The sequence below is a fragment of the Drosophila gunungcola genome, unplaced genomic scaffold, assembly GCF_025200985.1.
Source record: "Drosophila gunungcola strain Sukarami unplaced genomic scaffold, Dgunungcola_SK_2 000066F, whole genome shotgun sequence".
Taxonomy (NCBI): domain Eukaryota; kingdom Metazoa; phylum Arthropoda; class Insecta; order Diptera; family Drosophilidae; genus Drosophila; species Drosophila gunungcola.
The window spans coordinates 420,216-439,744 of record NW_026453229.1 but is presented as its reverse complement, the minus strand read 5'-3'; the positions used below and the strand labels follow the sequence as shown (position 1 = coordinate 439,744).

Below are 19,529 nucleotides of genomic sequence, written 5' to 3'. Positions count from 1 at the left end.
GGTTTGTCCTCTTTCTTGTTCCCGCCCCTCACCAAAGCCCCAATCTCGTCTAGAACACAGGTCCCTTTTGCCATGGTCGCATTTGTTTTCGCCACACAAAAGCGGCGCAAAGTGACAGACGGAGGCGAATCAAATCGAATGAAAGTATACGATTCTATTTGCTTGTGATTTCCGACTCCAAAAGCCTCGGCCCCATCCGCCCGAGTCAATGTGTCAATCATACGGTGGCTTCCAGGCCACCAGAACACCAGGACACCAGCTCAATCGAGCGAGACCGGATGCCATCTTCTCCGCGCTCAGCCAAATGGGATAAATATAGCTCAGAGCTGTAGTTAACAGTGATTGGTATGGAGTATAGTCTGGCAGGGCTGAACTTAATGGCCAGGGTGTGCCACAAAACTGGGCCATAAGCGATATGAATTACACAATTTTTGAGAGCCCTAAAAGTTGTACAAATTTGACCAAAGATCTCAGCTGTTTGTACAAAAAACCCCTTTGAAGATCGGTCTAGGTAGTAATAATTTATGAGCAATATACTCGTACAGTACAATATAATAACCAAACTATAGCAAAAAAGTGTCTTAGTTGCAGGGTCGGGATCAAAAGGTAAGGTAATAAAGCTTATTAAACTCACCTGCAGCATGGGCAGAAAGAAGCACAAGAACTGGCCAAAGATCCAGTTCTGGATGAGCATAACCATCAGGGAGACGGGCAGGACGAGGGCGCACTGCACGAAGTGGCAGAGCGCCAGATTGATGATGAACGCATGTGTCACATCCTTGTACAGTCGGTGGTACATGATGTACACCACGATGACGATGTTCAGCACAACGCCGAGAAAAGCGAGGGCTGCGTACTGGATGAGGAAGAGCCAGTAGACCGACTTGATGCTGGACTTCAGGATCGGACCGCTCAGCCGCTCCATGTCCACCGTTTCGTTGACGTGCCAATCGAGGAAGTGGGCGATCGCCATGACATACTTGTCGGGCATGTCTTTCATCTTCTCGCCCCCATTGTCCGCCGCATCTCCACCGTGGCCACCGCCTCCTCCTCCAACTACTCCGCCCACTCCTGCTGCTACTCCGCCACCTCCTGCTCCTCCGCCAGTGCTCGCCGCCAGCTGGTAGGCATCCGATCCTCCGACCAAGTGACCAAGCTGCTCAGCAGGCGACATCCTCACCACCTACAATCGAAAATCAATGCGAAATCGTTTAATTAGACATGTTTGATTACCATTCACAAATTAAAACAAAACTCAGTTTTTAGGTGGCGCCATCTGCCAAAAGGCAGTGACAACACTGCAAGCTAAGAGCGAGCGGTGCATCTCTAACGCTCTCTTTTGCTCCCTTCCGCTCCCTTCTGGTCTCTTAAATTTATAATATGCTCTCCGCTTTTCAAAAATGCAGCAAATTCATATTAACAACTTAATTGCCCATAACTTCAAAAAATATGGGTTCGATTGGAAAACTTTGTGTAACAATAGATATTAATCGCAAAACAGCTGTTATATGAGGCGTGGTCGAAATATTGGAATAAACTTGCGTTGCGTACAATAATAACTACAAGGATAAAACAAGGTATGGTACAAATAAATATCTGACCGTTAAATTCAACATTTACTATTTAACGATTAAATTAAATAGGGTGTTGGCTGGTTCAAGATCTTTGTCCTTGTATAGCCACATTTTTCCTTTAATTAACAGACACTTTCGTCCTTTTTGTCTTTCAATATATTTCAAACCGAAAGGATTTGCATTTTTTTTTGTGAAAATTGTGGGAGCTCCTGAAACACTCTAAAATAAAGCAAATGTTTGGAGATATGTCCATCGAAATCTTGAGCTTTTTTTGCATGGTTCTACAGTCACTCAACTCAACTCGATTCATTCATTCATTTGTCGTTTCATTGTTTGTTCATTGTTTTGTTTCTGGTTATTGCGGTTGTTGTAGTTACGTTTAGTTTGCCGCTGCGTTGTTATGTTTTGTTTTCCTTTGTTTCAGCACTTGCAGCGGAAATTGCCGAAAGGAAAAGCTGGGTGGAAAGCGATGGAAGAGGAAGAAGTGCTGCAGGCAGCAGACAGCAGACAGCAGACAGGCAACACGATATGGAAATTGAAAATCTGTATGCAACGTCTGTCCCGTTTTCGTCCTTCAGCCTGCGGTCGGAGCTTAAATGCTCCACCGCCACATTCACAAATGTCCTTACAGGTAGAAAAACTCACCAAACCCTTTAGAGGGGAAAACACTATATCGCACAAACATTAATTTTTTTAATATTCATATATTATTTGATTGGCGTATATTTCATATTTTTAAAAGCTTGAAAGCCCATAAGTTCATATGTTTCAATCGAATTTATATGTAGAATACTACAGAAAATTTGTTTCACAACAAATTCTTTAAGTATTTTAGTCATTTTACTGATAATCTACGATTAGAACTTTATTAAAATAAAAATAAAATATTGCAAGTCCCAGTTTTTAAAGGCAGTTTATGGTTTGGTATAACATTTCATGATTTAAATATATTTGGCTTAAGTTAGAATTTCGTGAAACCGATTAAAATATAAACGTGCTTGGGTTTACAACTTAACCATTTTAAGAATACATTTTGTTCCTTAGTTTTATAGGGAATTAATTTATAGTATAGTTTTTCATAATCGAACTATATTTAGACGAAATTAGAATTTAGAATTTTAGAATTTATAAGTCCACAGCTTAAAAAACCTTTTTTTTTTAATATCGAATATTTTTGTAGCCCACGACTTTCAGGCTGCCAGTTTTTCCCCCTGTGCAAATGGGGCGTGCCACGCCCCTTCTTGGCTAGGGTCTGGAATTTCAATCTAGACAGAAGGCAGTCAGGAGCTAAAGAAAAAGGCAGACGGAGAACACGTAGCCACACACAAATTCACGTTCACATTCACATTCCCATTCCCATTCGCTTACGTGTATGTTGACCGTATGGCCACAGTAGCAGCCGCAGACAAACATGCCACGCCCACCGCCTACTGAGGAAGTCCCCACCCACCTCTTCTTTTCCAGGGCTAGCAGTTCCTGTTCCGGGGAATACCTTGCAGCTTGTGCTTTCCCCGCAGCTCGTACTTTCAATTTGAGCACCAACTTCCGTTCAATTTATTGTTGCTAATTTTTCTTCACTTGCCTGCAAAATATTTTCGTTGCTGCCACGTAACGAAAACACAAAAAAAAATAAAAAGAAACAGGGTGCCTGGGGCCTGGGTAACAAAAAGCGGCCAAATTAAATTGCTTTAAATGAAATGATGATTGAAACGCTTATCGCCGGATACTTTGCTCAACGCGAACGGGTAGCATCTGTTGGGGGTCCACTTTAAAGGTGGCCTTTGGCATCTCCCTGTTTTTTTCCTTTTTTCTTTCCCAGCCAAAATGTAATTTCCTAGGAAATACTTAAAAACCGCATTCAAATTTGCTGGCCTGGATTAAAAACCTCGCCTTAGTTCCACTTTTCACCTTGATGTTTAGAGTGTTGGTTGCCTGGTTTTAAAGAACAAAAATTAATAAAATGTAAGGCAATGCAAAGGCATCTTAAGGATGAATATTAGAGTCGAAATTTCCCGAAAAGGAGATGAACTTAAAACAAATTATTTACTGTTTTATTTATTTATAAATAAATTTAATTTCAAGCCACATTTGTAATTAAAATGTTTATTTTTAAAAAATTTTGCCTGTGAAATATACTCATGGTGGTAAAAATAAGGCAAATAGATATATCTATTAACACTTTCAAAGGAAAAGGCATATGTTAAAACTGAAAATTTAGAAGCAGGTTTAGTTTCAAGCCAAAATGTAATTGAAATGTTTATTTTCAAGGAAATAACCACTTAAATACAAAGGCTTAAGTTGAAATTGAAAAATCAGAAAATATATGGAATGTATTTCAGAGCACCCTGTACCCATTGCAGTTGCAATTCCGGCTTGGTTTGATGACCCGTGCCGAACAACAACAGCAGGAACAACAGTGCGCTTAATTTTGTTTGAACATGCCATTTGGCAGATATACCCCGTGCCCACTTTCCAGTTTTAGTAGTTTCTTGCCCTTTATCTATGTATATGTATCTATGCTACGGTCGCTCACATGTGCGGCCCAGTTTGGGGCCAATTCCTGCCTTTTCCTCCTCCGTCCTCCTCCTCCGTCCTCCTCCTCCTGTCGACTCCATTATGGCCATCTCGTCCTCCGTGATTTTGGGGGGGGGAAACCCATGAGTATGCTCCCAAATGGGGAATCGCCCATCCCAATTGCTGCATTGCTGCAGTGCTCCATTTCACTGGGTTATTTTTTTTCTTTTCGCCATGGTTGAGTACCAGTGCGCACTTGTTGCCCCAGTGGGTACACACTGTATTTTTTTTTTTCTGCCAGTTTAGACGCTTAGGGATTAAGCGTTATACATTTGTCAATTAGTTGCCGCATGTACCGCATGCCAAGTAATAATTTCATTTTACTTGACTGCTTGCAGATATGCCTCGCTCATTTGATGTGGCTGCCACTTGGCCACGCCCCCAGCCGCCAACGCCCCCGCCCCCGCCCCTCTTAGCCTCACCCAGTGCGTTAATTAGCTTAAAATGTTGGCAGACAGCACGCGTTGCGGCTTGCGGCTGCGACTTTAGCTTTTCGGGATTCTGGATTCAGGATTCAGGATTCGAGATTCTGGAGTCGGTGTTCTATCTGTGGCTGCATTGTCGACAAAGTCAAAGAATGAAAAGTATAAAGTAACTTTTGATATCGCTCCAGGTTCGTCGCTGGCCGCCCACTTTCCGCCCACAGATTGCCATCGCATTAGAAGAGTCAATAGAGCAAAGTTTGCGAAGCACATTTCCCGGAGTACGGAGTCAGGGAAAATGCAGTGCATCAATCACATTTCTGCTTAGCTCAGCTGAGCGCTTCACTTGATCATTAGGCGACAAAAAGTTCTCGGATTGTACGGCCAAAGGGGGATTTTGTATCCATGTAAACGTAGCACAAGCGAACCGGGAACTTAATTTGCTAATTTATTTTCTAGTCTTTAATCTTGGCAATCCCAAAAGGTTGCACTCTCGGGTGATTTTTTATGTATTACAGGTCACTGATTAGTTATAATTACGCTATATTTTATGCTAATTTCAGGGCTTTTTGTTTCAACTCTAAAAAGTTTTTGTTCTTGTACATTTTTTGCTGGCTTAGCAGAAAGATTAGTATGAAAATGTATAAAAATGTATAAATCACTAAATGTAACGCAATTTTTTAGATGAGGTATATTTAAAAACATGCAATAGAAAGGCTGTAAAAATTAAGTCAATGCCTTTGGAATATTTTTAGCTTAAAATTAGATTAGCTTAAATTTATAATTTAAACTTAATTTATAACAACCTATTAGATGAAGTCATTTCAAAAACAAATAATAGAATAGAAAAAGATATTAAATCAATGTCTTTGGAAATTTTTTGGCCTTTAAATCAATATAACTAAGCTTATAATATTTTTTAGGTGCGGTCTTTTCAAAAACAAACAATAGAATGTAAGTAAAAATTAAGCCAAAGTCCTAAGTATATTTTTAGCTTATAATCCTAGTAAATGGCTCAACGCAGAGCTCTTTAATGTTATTCACGTTAAGGCTTATAACTTGTATTAAGCTTATTTATAGCAACTAGTGTTAGTTAATCTCTTCAGCCATTTATGGCCCAGTGAGGGCCAACATGTGTCCGTCCGAGTAATTAATACTGATTTCCATGCGCTCCTTCGAGCGTAACAGCCCTCAGTACAAACAACAACAACGACGACAACGACAACGACAACGACAGCAACAACGACAACGAGGCGTTTAACAAGTGACAACCAGAAGCGACAAGGCAACAACTTTAGTTTACTGCGTGTGTCTCAAGGTCTGTGCACTTGTACCTTCAACACCACACCACCCACCACACAGTTACCACCCCCTAAGCAGCACCACCCATCCCCGGGGACCCTATTTATCGCTTGTTCAACAACGATTGGACGTCGTCTTTCTGAAACTTTCCTAATTAACCAACGCTAAATTAAATGCCTGGCTCAAATGCGAGTTTCTACATATTCTACCATATATACATATTTACATATTGAAATATATGTGTAGCGCAGGGGAATTCATCCCTTTTGACCACAGAAACGGGAAGAAAGCTGCCAAGAAAATCGATCTGGTGTTGCATCCAAAATGCTGAAATGTTTTCATTTACCCATCTCGTTTCGATTTAATTAAAGTGCAATCCATTCAACGTCCCTGTCTGCGTGTTTGTCATACTGTATTTACATATGAAATATATTCTGATAAATTTCCCTGGCCTTGGCCCGTTTGTGTAACAGCTCCCGACTGCCCAGGCATCCAATTAATGAGAGCTGCAAGTGCGAATCAAATGTTTGCGAGGGCAGATCGCAGATATACAGGTGGTTTGAGCCAGAATAAAGCCAATTATTTGTGTAGCAATATGTTGTATAAATAGAAGTATGTAATATAGTTATAATGGTCTCATTGATTGAAGGTTTTCTATGGGCAGAAAACCTTTTCAACGCAGATATGCAGGTGGTGTAAGCCAGAAACAAGCCACTTAATTTATATTACATAACATAATTATCATATAATTAATTTATATAAAATAAATATACATATATAAATATAAATATGTTATATAGTTATAATGGTTCCTAATTCGCAAGTTTTTAACTGTGAGCCACAAAAACTTACTTATCTAATAATATATTGTAGAAATATAAATAAATATTATCAATATCAATGGATAGAAAACCATTTCAAAGCACCTCGTCTTCAACATTTTTTAATTATTTGTGGTGCCCTATCCTAGTTTAGTTCATCTTTTTTTCTTGCAGTGCATGTCAGCAGTGTTAGTTAACTGGCAGTTTATTTTTGTCAGCCGTTTAATGCGTTTTAAATAATGCTTCCGGACGGGAAATCGGCAAATTCGCCATTGTCGCCCCTTTGTCATTTGAAACTCAATTAATTTTGTACACCGACTGCTTTATTGTATGGTACCTACATACATACCTCCACCCAAAAAGTGTGCTACAGCAACTGAGCGAGTTAATCGCTCATCGGCACGCAACGTGCAAGTGTATTTAATTAGCACACAAATGATTTTGATAGCCGTCCACGCCCCAACGCCTCCCACACGCCCACTGGGCCATAAAATCAACGAGAGAGAAAGCCAAATTATTTGCCCATAAAAATTTGTCATGTAGAACGAGTCGCGAGTGGCAGCGAATTGAATGGCGGATAAAGAGTATCTGCGGCGTTAGCGTCGTACACAGTGCGAAAAAGAGGTGATTAACTTAAGTAAGAAGATGAAAAGTGATTCAGACCCTAAAAGTCGTCTTTATTAATCTGCTTTACAATTTTCGTTTACAATTCTGCCTGCTTTTTATACCCTTGCAGAGGGTATTATAATTTCAGTCAGAAGTTTGCAACGCAGTGAAGGAGACATCTCCGACCCTATAAAGTATATATATTCTTGATCAGCATCACTAGGCGAGTTGATCTAGCCATGTCCGTCTGTCCGTCTGTCCGTCTGTCCGTCCGTTTATATGCAAACTAGTCTCTCAGTTTTAAAGCTATCTGCATGAAACTTTCCCAAAAGTTGTCTTTCTATTGCAGGTAGTATATAAGTCGGAACGAGCCGGATCGGACGACTATAGCATATAGCTCCCATAGGAACAATCGGAAAAATAAATGAAAAAAAATTATAACTTTGCTGTTTTTAATTTTTTTTTTAGTTCTTCGACATTTAGTAATGGTTTAATATTTCAGAATATCGGTTTAAATTTCATCAAAATCGGACGACTATATCATATAGCTCCCATAGGAACAATCGGAAAAAAATAAAAAAACTTATAACTTTGCTGTTTTTATACCCTTGCAGAGGGTATTATAATTTCAGTCAGAAGTTTGCAACGCAGTGAAGGAGACGTTTCCGACCCTATAAAGTATATATATTCTTGATCAGCATCACTAGTAGAGTCGATCTAGCCATGTCCGTCTGTCCGTCTGTCCGTCTGTCCGTCTGTCCGTCCGTTTATATGCAAACTAGTCTCTCAGTTTTAAAGCTATCTGCATGAAACTTTCCCAAAAGTTGTCTTTCTATTGCAGGTAGTATATAAGTCGGAACGAGCCGGATCGGACGACTATAGCATATAGCTCCCATAGGAACAATCGGAAAAATAAATGAAAAAAAATTATAACTTTTCTGTTTTTTATTTTTTTGTTTAGTTCTTCGACATTTAGTAATGGTTAAATATTTCCGATTTACGGATTAAATTTCATCAAAGTCGGACGACTATATCATATAGCTCTCATAGGAACAATCGGAAAAATAAATGAAAAAAATTATAACTTTTCTGTTTTTTAATTTTTTGTTTAGTTCTTCGACATATAGCAATGGTTAAATATTTCAGAATTATGGTTTAAATTTTATCAAAATCGGACGTCTATATCATATAGCTCCCTTAGAAATAATAAAAATATATAAAATAACTATCAAATAATTGAGCTGCAAATCATCATAGCTTCAATGTTTTTAAACATATACGAAAGTAAATCATAATTTTAATGTTTTCAAAAATGTTTAATTCTTGCAATAGCTGCAAGGGTATATGAACTTCGGCTTGCCGAAGTTTGCTTTCTTTCTTGTTTATTCCAAATTTTAATGATGTAACTCATTGTAAAATTTGCGCCAACTTAGTAAATTATTAAAAACTAAATTGATGCATAGTTTTGATAACAGATTATCATTCTGATAATATTAAATAATTTAATTTTATGTAGCCGAAATGCCCTGAATATAGATTTTGGTGATCCTGATACCAAGTTAAACATAATTCTTTATTGTAAAAAGTTTTTCAGCAATAATAATAATGATGTTTGTTATCATGATCTAATTGTATCTAGCCAAAATGCCGTGCTCTAAATATATATTTCAGTTATTTTAATTAATTAATTATTATTTTTAATTATTTAATGAACTTAGCACAATAATTTATCAATTTTATACTGAGTTATAATGTCCTACAATAAAATCGTAATTTAATATGGGGGCTTGGTCCTGGTTTTTAACAGTGTATTCCCGGCCTCTTCCTCAACAAATTCCTTGTAATGCGTCTTAGGCTGGGTGCGTCCATAAATTAGCAGTGAGACGACATCAAACTCCCAACTCTTGAAAACTTTTATCAGGCTTTTTACAGTGCCTGCCCCCCCACCCCCCTGAAAACCGCCTCCCCACCCCTCTCTACCCTCCTTAAAGCCCCTAAAATCGAGGGCCCCTTTTGGCCAACTGGTGCGATGCGGCATTGACTGATTATGGCTGCCAGAAGGCAAATAAACACACAAAAAGGTAAGGCAACAAAGGCAACATGGAAATTGATAAGCCAGTTGCTGCTACTTTGTAAACAGCAACACACCCACACCATACACACTCCATACACACACACGCCAATGTGAGTATTTGTGCATTTTATGTTTATTGTTTTCGCTCACTTTAACCAACACAAATCCAAACCCACATGCACATACAGTATAGAATGGCACACAGACAAGGCCAGTGAATACAGTAGGATATAATGACTCAATTTGCATGCCACCTACGAAATATTAGTGATCACTCAATCGAAAATATATTGCATATCTATGGCAACTGACGAGAGTCAACTTGATTTCTACGAAATGCGGTAGACCTCATTGTGTATGCTTGTTACATTTTGTAGTAACTAGTGACTGCATTCAAAATTCGTCTTCACTACTTTTTCACCCTTTATCTGCCATCGTTCTATCGGCCTTGGCTTTATTTGTCTCCGGTTTATGGCTATAAAAAAAAAATGAAGGAAATATACCTATACACATGTATAGTACATATAGTATATTATCTATGCATGACACAATGTGCGCCAGCTTGGGACTTATGGTAACTTTTCCAGGTTGGTCCCAACCGAATCGATTGTGGGGTCAATTGGTCGACCGGGTACTGCTGCGTGTTTACACTCTATGGCACACTCTGATTCCATATTAATGGCATTTCTAATGGCCAGCTCAGGAGTTGCAGATAAATTCAACCCTAATAATTGGCGCAATTATTTGATTTGCGCAATGCGCTTGGGCAATTTGAAATCGGTGTTGGGCAAATGGAAAATAGGAAATAGGAAAAATAGGATATAGGAAATAGGAAATCGAAGAAGAGCAAGCTAATTATTTTAATAGCGTCAATCAAGCCAATTTGCACACCGTTCGACGAACGAAACGGAGGATTGTCATCAGTACTAGAGCGCAACAGTTAGAGCAGCGTGCAAATAATTGCATACTTCTTTGCATTACAGACAGGGGCGGAGAATGACTCAATCCTCTAGTTATGGCACTTAAAGTAATTGCTCCGCGTTTCAGTTTCAGTACTAACCCCCCTTTTTTGGGGACAAACTCGAAACGGAAATTGATTTCGCAAGCCTTTGGCTAATCAGCCTCGCAGCCTCAGTTATTGTCGGCAGAACTTGCAGCTTCACAAGTGATTCGAGCATCGATTTTTTACGCCTCCCACTTTGGGTTGCTCAAAATGGAGGCCAAGCAAAGGATGCGCTGTTAATGAAATACCAAAGTCGATAGTTATATGCTATGAATTTCATGAATTCCTGAATACATGAAATCGGAATAGTTCCTGAAATAATATTAGCAGAGATGCCAGACGTGTATAATGAAGTGCAAACTTAAACTACTGTTAGCATTATTATTTTAGCTTATTATTAGTACTTTTACCAGCTCCAAAGCGAACACGAACACTAATTAGCAAAGCAGTAAATCCAAGTGAAGACAAAAATAAAATAACGACTTTGAAAGGGGGAGAAGAACCGAATTTCAATTGTTTAGTATTACGTTCGGCGTTGCCATCTTATTTATAACGAGTTAAGTTGGCTGCGCCACACCATTTCACGCCCTTGGTCTGATGCATAGTCAGCTTTCTTGAGTAAGCGAATGCAATAAATGGTGTTTATGCACACACGTATTTTCACATTTCATGAAATGATTGCATGAAATGGCTTTCGCATAAACACCGTAATAGTGGTAGAGCGGAAATAATGCGAAACTAGAAAGGAAAGATCCTTAAGGCGTTAAAAGCAAGTAGTGAATTACTGAATATGGTGCATAAATAAATACACAACACGATATTCAATAAAATAAATTAACTGTTTGCCGTGTTCAAATTCAATTAGGATTCGTTTGATAAATGATACCGGATGAGGCACTGAGGCGTTGAGTGTAAGTGTAAGTGTAAAACCCACAAAATTGGTTTGTAAAATAGTTTTGCATTCCGTATCTGTATAATTTGATGATGGCCACTCCTAGGGAATTCACACTTCGTCCTTATCTAGCGTCGTTGGATTTGCTCTTTTTTTTTTTTTATTTGATTTAGCTACTTGCTATATACTTTGCCTGGCTGCCTTCGCTGTCGCTGTCGCTTGAACAAGACAAGAAAACTATAAAAGCGCAAGCCGTCGGAGGACGAGGCTTATGAATGGATGAATGGATGGCCACATGGGTGGCTAGCCAGGAGGGGGAGGTCCTTGGGAGGTCCTGGGCTTGGGCGCTGCGGGTCGTAAGAAATTGACAAGTTTCTACTTGAGTGTGCAGTCAAAGAGCATTGGCTGAGCTCTGTGCCAGAGTTTCTGACGGTTTAGTGTGTGTATGAGTGTGTCTGTGTGTGTGTGAGTATGTGTGTGTGTTTGTCGACAGCAGGCAAAAAGGAAATACCACTCCCACTCCTCACCGCCACGCCCCCTTGGGACCTGCACTCGCCCTCGGTCATTGACTTGGCTCGGTGCTGCAATTTGCAATGCCTGCTTCAATCCACCCCCTAGCCACCGGCAATTGTCAATAGCAACAAAATTTTCAAAGCGACTTGAATGTTCTACGAGTATTTTCAGAATGGGAAATTCCTGGAAAACAGACAGGAATAGAAATGGTCTACGGCTGAAGCGGGGGGCAGGGGATCGGATTGACCCCATCCCCCGGGGGAGAGTGGCAGCGAGTGGAGCGCATTGATTTTGGTCAATGGCCTGTGGCGTCTCGGCCTAAACAATTATGTAGAGCTAGAGAGAAAGTATGTAGTCACTATGCCTATTCCCTGACCGCCACTGTATAACCAGAGCTATGCCTATATATATAGTACTTATATATATTTTTTGCACCCGAACCGTAATCAAATCGAGCCGGGCGGGCCGTCTTTCGCAACTTGCGACTTTTGTTGTCTGTCAATATGTTTAACGGTGCGTATGATTAATCTTGATGGGACTCGGGCGAACATTTTTTCGCGTCTTCTTTCTCACAGGCCCATTTGGAATTCAATAACAGGAGTGGGGGTGTTAAAAGTTTACTAATTGCAAATTAGTGCAAAAACATTTCTAAATTGAAATTGCGGCAGTTTACGTTTTGGGGGGTCTCATTCCCAAAGGTTGGCTTTTCTTAGCCCCCTGCTGTTTACTAATTGAACCCCGAAATATATTGATTTTTGCGGTCTGTTTCAATGATGCGGTGAACGAGATTTCCTGCAGGGCTACAAGATCCCCTCAGCGAGAAGCTGCACTGTGAAAAATGAGGAGTACTTTTTGGAGGCGCACTTCAAAAGGGATGTGGGATTGCCAATGACTCTTGACCTCGCCTTGACTCCGTTTTTTGCTATTTCCAGTCCCATTCTATGATCTCAATCCTTGAACCTCTTCTAAGCTGGAAAATGCTGGAAAATGCTGAAAAATGGGAGCAGAGTCAGACATTGTTTACGCGTCGGGGCAAATACACACACACACAAAAGATTTCGCTGAGAGCATTTCGCATTTGCATTTGCATTTCAGGGTGCCGCACCGAAAAATAAAAGGTGTTTTTTGTTTTTTTTTTTGTTTTTTTTTGGTGGTTTGCAAGGTGAAAGCGCATTGTGGCTGTGCTGCAATTCCATTCCAATGCTTTGGCAGCCTTTGTGCGGACAATTTTCGAGATTAAAATAGTCGCGAATCTGGAGAAAATTAATTGTTTTCATTCCCTGCTGAGCCTGCCAGCGAGCCTTGAATTCGCTAGTTATCCGGGCGTGAAAATAGGATGGAAGGTGGGCTCTTTTAGCCGACGACGTGGCACAACACTTTCGAAATAGCTGACGGCAACTCTGCATAATTGAACAACCCTTTTGGGCCTTGCCCTTAACCTCTGTAATGCGTGCCCTGACTATTGATGAAGTTCAGGCCGCGCAATTGAACGCAGACGGCGCGTGCGGTGAACTTTTCTGGCTTCCTTGGCCTCCATAGTCTCCATAGCCTCCATAGCCTCCATAGCCCCCATAGCCCCCAGAACACCCCCCCAATCCAACCCTCCCAACTCTGCCCCGACTTTTCCAAGTTGTGGTCCAATCTTACACCTGCCCACCCATTCTGGGTTAAAGGCTGGTTGTGATGGGGTTAATTGGGCTGCTGGCGGTTGGAGGTTGTAGGATGGAGGTCAAGGGGGGCGGTGTAAGCTCTAAACGGTTGACAAAAGGCTTCGCTAGGGTTCCGCAAAAGGGCTAGACTAACAGATGGCGGATACACGGAAAAGATATTTCAAATATCAAGTATACGCCCTATTGTCCCAAATAAAATATGAGCAATACAAATATGGGACAAGTTGCCCAAACACTCAATAATTCTATTTTCTTTCTCAAAACACATAATATTAACACTTTTAGAATAGTAACTATATTAGCTAAGAGCCCTTTATGGAAATTAAAATGTATTTAAAATGAAATGTCAGAACCACACAAGAAAGGTGACTTAATATATTTTCAGATTAAAGCAAGACCAGTCTTGCTTCATTCCAAACTCTCCCAATATGTCGAGTAACAATAGTAACTTAAAGAAAAAAAGAAAGAAAAAACATCAAGTATACGCCATGTTATGCCCACAACAATGCGATTGAAATCAGTAAAATAGAAGTTTAAATTTCCATCTAACAAAAAAATACAGCCAAAATAGAAAAGCAAAATCACTCTTTGCCACTTTCCTATTTTACCCAATAATTTAAGCACAAGGATACTTCCAAGAAGGACTTGTTATGACCACCAGAATGTTTTGCTCAATTAGGAAATCTTCACAGTCAATTATGCGCTTTTAAAAACCAAATTCCTGGTACTTGTTCTGGGTACATACAATTTATTTAAATTATAATTAAATAAGCTCAATTTGCGTTGACCAAGTTGTTTCTCGCAGTGCAGGGGTGAGGCGGAGCTTGGCTTGATTAGATTTGAGCCGGAACAAGTCAAGCCGAGTCGCGTTTAAGCCCATCAAATGCCGCCGGCCGTCTCTCGTTATTCATTAACTTTAATGAGTTCATTTGACTTGAGCGGGTGGCAATGGCAATGGCACACTGTCGATTTGCGGGTTGGCAATTTTTAAAAAGGCTTGAAGCTCAGGCAAGGTTGCGTTGCCAGCCTAATTGACAGCCAGTCGTAGCAGTTTCGGGCCCCAGATGAAAGGCATCTGTGTCACTTGGTCAAAAAAAAAGAGAAAAAAGGGGCAGTGACTGAAGCTGGGGAGGCTTTTAAAGCCCCGCCGGCAGCTAATTGAATTGCATCGCTAATTTCGGGCCTATTAGCTGACGTTTGAGCTCGAAGATGGCCAGCACTCAACACGTTAAAAGGCTGTCAGTATTAAAGTTGGGTATACCAATGGAGATCTCCTAAAGGGAATGACTGGCGAAATTCAAAATTATATATATAAAACAATGAAGATGAACTCCTTCGGCTCTAATAAAGCCGAAAGAATTCTTTAAAATTTCCATGCAAATACCACCAGTTTTAGAACGGCCAGAAATTAACAAAGTCAGCTTCCTAATAAGGGGATTATGGGGCATGTTATGGCCATTAGCTGCAATTCCACGCTCTTTTTTGGTACATCCCCGGCGTTTTTATGGCGAATTTTGTAATTTGCTGACGTAATGCGGAGCGTAAAGTAAAACATTCAAAATCTCCCACGTAATTGACAAGGGTGCAAGGATTTATAGCATATCCCAACCGGATGTTGTTATTTCGAAATTACAAGGGGGGTTTTTTGAGTAACAATCTTGGCAGTCTTTTTGGGACTGAACTTTGGGAAGCATTCTTTTGGTGGGTCCCTACTCTGTATAAGAAATTAAAAAAGGCTTGCTTGTTGTATACATTGGACTTGATTAATTGATACAGTAAATATATATGTACCAACAGTTTTCATTACATAAAGTCTATATACTTTTGAAAAATTTTTTAGCTTTTGTACTTTCATAATCAGTCTTACACCCTACATATCTGATTGAACTATTCCCGTATTTCCATTTGATTTAAGATTTACAGCATTTCTGCTTTCGAAATTTGATACTTCCAAAACAGATTTCTGGAAATGGTGAACCTGGGGCATTAAGTCATCTTGCCACATTATGCGAATCACTCGGGTGGATTGCTTCGCTCGACTTTGCAATGTTAAGTGGCGTCGCTGCCAGAGTTGCCACAGTTGCCACAGTTGTCACAGTTGCCAAAGCCTTAAACACCCATCCACTTCAGTTGTTAGGAGCCGAGCGTGACAACATTTTTAATTACATGCCATACAGGCACCAGAAAACAGCAACAGGCATTCAAATATCAAGTACGACAACAAAGCTGGGAAATATTTAACGCATTTTACACGCACTCCCGTTTCGAACTTTCGGCAGTGCGCTCCATCCAGTGTTTTTCTTTGGTGCTTTCATTAAGGAAATCCATACGGCACTCGGCTTGTGAATGGGGCAGGGGCCTCAAGTTTTTACGATTCGTGAAGGCGGATAGGGAAAAGGGGCGTGGCAGCCTTACCGAATGCAACCCAAAGCACGCGCCGCTGTTTGCCCAAAACCAAATGGTAATGGTAACAGGAACAAGGTGCACAGAGAAAAGTATTTTTTTAAATACTCATCATCATGCCTTTTACTAAGGTTAAAAGCTGTATTTTTGTAATGCATTTTGTGTGGACAAAAACATGTGCAATTTTAAATAACTAAAATGCCATTGTAAGGTTTAAAACTTCAAAAAATATAATTGTTTTGGCCCTTACAATAAATATAATGGTCAACTAATGGAATGTCATACCTCGTAGAATTTGGTAAAATTTATTTATTTGTAAATAAAATAGTGTCCATAAATATCCTAAATATCAACACTTTTCTCAAGTTTTAAGCTAGTTTTGCCCCATTTTCTCACCGTGCACCTGCAGAGACAGAAGGCATATGGAAATTCAGGGAGCGTGGAAATGGTAAGTGGGAAATGGGAAATGGGAAATGGGAAAAAGGAAAAGACAGCACACACGTGCTAAGCCCGAGTCAAGGGGAATCGATTAAATTTCTTTTAATGCCCAACCATAAATTTCTCTCTCGAGCTCCCTTTTCCATTGTCAACGACCTTTCAGCGAACGCAAAATGCAAAAGGAGGAGCAGCCAAGGAACAGAAAGAGCAACAGAAACTGGAACACAAACAAAACAGAAACAGAAACAGAAACCGAAACAGAAACAGAGCCCCAAAAAAAAAAAGATATAATAAAATAAAATAAAAAGAAAAATAAAGCAAAAAATTATGTCTAACGTCACATTGCAGAGTTCAGTTGATTCTTTATCAGCCCTAAGTGCCCGGGATCCATCTTCCCCAGCCCCACTGATTATGTATGCCATTTGTTGTGTGCGAGTATGGGCAAATAGCAGGACTAAAACATACTTCATGGCCACGGAAGTCCTTTCCCATATACAATCAATGCAACCCTTGTCAATCCCAGGATAAGAAATCATTTGCGACACCATAGACGATCGGAAGATAAGTCTATTATGTTTTATGTGTGAGTTAATTAAACTTTTCAGTGCCTTGTCATTTATTGGTAATTAATAAATTGATATATTGTTGATAATAAATTAATATATTGATATTTTTAAGAGAAATCTATACACTTATATGTTTATAATTGTTTGCCCAAAGTCTGGGAAACATAATTAATAGTCTCAAAAAATATATATAATTAGTATCATTTTAATATTTTTTTTTTAAACAGAAAAGACCGTTGATACAATATTTAAAAAATACTCCACATTCTACAATTTAATCTGTTTAACATATACATTTCTCTCTCTCTAATTCAGATTATTAAACTCAAGCCATAAATTTGGTTGAACAGCTATCTAGACACAATAAAATTGAGTTTATTTCGAGAAGACATTTGGATTATATGTGTTTATCATGAGCTGTAAAAGAATAATCCCATAGTAAGCCGATAAATATCTCAGGTCCTTGAATGGAAACGAATCATTTGATTAGACAGAGAAATCCACCACAAAAGTCACCTTGCCTTAATAAACTTTTGTTTGTTTCACGAAGAGATTAGAGTGCTGACTTCAAGCCAAGACTTAGACTTAGACTCAGACCTTCCCCAACCTTCCCCGCTTCCCAAAAATCTCTTGGCTGAAAGATGTCAATTGTTGCAGGGTATCAGCCACTTCGACTCATCCTGCCACACATAACGCTTCGCTGGCGAAATGAGAGATTTGCAAAGAGATTTACGCGCTACACCGAAATGAACTTTTGTGTGTAAATTTATGTGCACTTGCTGGGCTGGAGCTTATGAAATGGAATCAGGAGGAGGAGCCCCAGCTCGAGCTAAGTAACTAACGCCATTAGCCGCATAGTTTTTGGCTTATTGGCCCTCAAGACAACCGCCAGCCCCCAATAACATTCGGAGCTATCTCTAGCTATCTAGGGATTTTTATTGCTGCATTCCTCGGAAGAACGTCAAAACATCACAGAAATCATCGCTTTAGGCGGCTTTTCTTGCGCCGAAGGCGGAGTGGTGTTTCTCCAGACCGGATGTGGTTGTGGCTGGGTCCAGCTTTGATTTTTGCACCGAAAAGGAAATCCGCAGGTAGAATCGGGGACAAAAGCGAAGATTTGAGGCAGAGATTAAGTGCGGAATGTGCCCGTAAATAGAAATAAAACGCTGCGCTTTACTCTGCGCGGGAATGCCGAGTAGCTCACCAAAAAAAAAAAAAAAAACTAGTCCACTTTCCATCTATTTGTACACCCATTCCCCCGCCGAAAGGCAAACTGCCACCGAAATGTGATTACATTTGGCACATGAATATTCAATGGAATCGTATGGCATTATTCTCCGGCAAATAAAAGTTAAAATTGTTCTTGTTTTGCCCCCAAAATAAACCGAAAGTCAATGGGCCTTAAAATGGAGGCTTTTATGGCTGCCGATCATAAATTTTATTCTATGCACCTGATGAGCAAGAAATTGAATGAATATATATGATCCATATAGTCCCTCTCTCCTCTTCTTATTTATTAATTAAAGCCAGCCTAAAGATGATTTGCTGGACGAGTGGGCGGTTCTATAAATACGCCTTAGCCAGGTCAGAATGAGAATGTAGTTGACCACAAATACCTATATACAGAGTCGCAAAGGCAAATAAGCGGCCAATAAAAATATTATTAGTACGCCAACGAAAACACACACACACACACACACACACACACACACGCACTGTCTTTTTGCACGGAGAAAAACGGCTTATTATTATTATTTTTTTTTGATGCCACTTAACAGAATTGAACGTTTAAACGCATTAACGATGCTCCCCATCATTATACCAATGAGATATAATTTATTTTTCTCTGTGTGCCCTCCTTATCGCCGTTGTTGTTGTAGCACCATCACCATCATTCAGGCTGATGGAAACGGAATTGGAAATGGCCTGGGAAATGGGGCAAAGGCGAAGGGAAATTAGCAGCAGCGCACATCAGCCATCAAGAGCAGTTGGGTGTGTTTTAGCCATAAATTTATTAACTTAGTGTCACATTTATAGCCACTCTGCCACTCTGCCACTCTGCCAACCGCCAACACCGCAAATAGCCGCAGCAACAAGAACAACGATGGACTCATTGGAAAATGACGTCGGAAGGACCTTTAAAGTCTTTTTCAAAATTCGCTGACCGATTTCTAATTGATGAGCCATTTGTATAGGATAACGTATCAAGTGGGGAATTCCAACGGCGCAAACAAAAAAAAAACAAAATTTAATAGGTCCGGAAATTGTTGAAATAGAATCAGTGTGAACACCGAAATAAGCATTGTGTGTTTTCATTTGAGCAGCAAACATATTTGATAATTTAGAGTGGCTGAATATGTCACTCGGAAATTTAATTAAGGCTAATTAATCATTCAAGCATTATTGAGTAATACAATTTAGTCATAATCAATAATAAGATGTGTGTTAAGTAATTGAAATCAAAATAGAGTTGAAACCATCATTAATTACATTTTCCTTAAATATTTATAAAAAATTTATATGCGTATTAATGATGGCGCAGCCCTTTCAGTTTCAATAGATCATAACATAAAAAAAATAATTTCAAATTATACAATGCAGAACAATACTGAAACGTATTTTATTATTAAATCTGAAAAGCATAAAAACTTGAAGTCGAATCTAAAAAATT

At 39.5% G+C, this 19,529-nt stretch overlaps 1 protein-coding gene across 1 annotated transcript in view; it reads right to left on the bottom strand.

Annotated features, from left to right (window-relative positions):
* The window catches only part of LOC128264326 (uncharacterized), a 41,926-nt gene that overhangs the window by 21,126 nt on the left and 1,271 nt on the right, over positions 1-19,529 (bottom strand). Inside the window, 1 exon segment of the mRNA XM_052999750.1 lies at positions 635-1,183. Coding sequence (XP_052855710.1) covers positions 635-1,174 — 540 coding nt within the window. The 5' untranslated portion in view covers positions 1,175-1,183.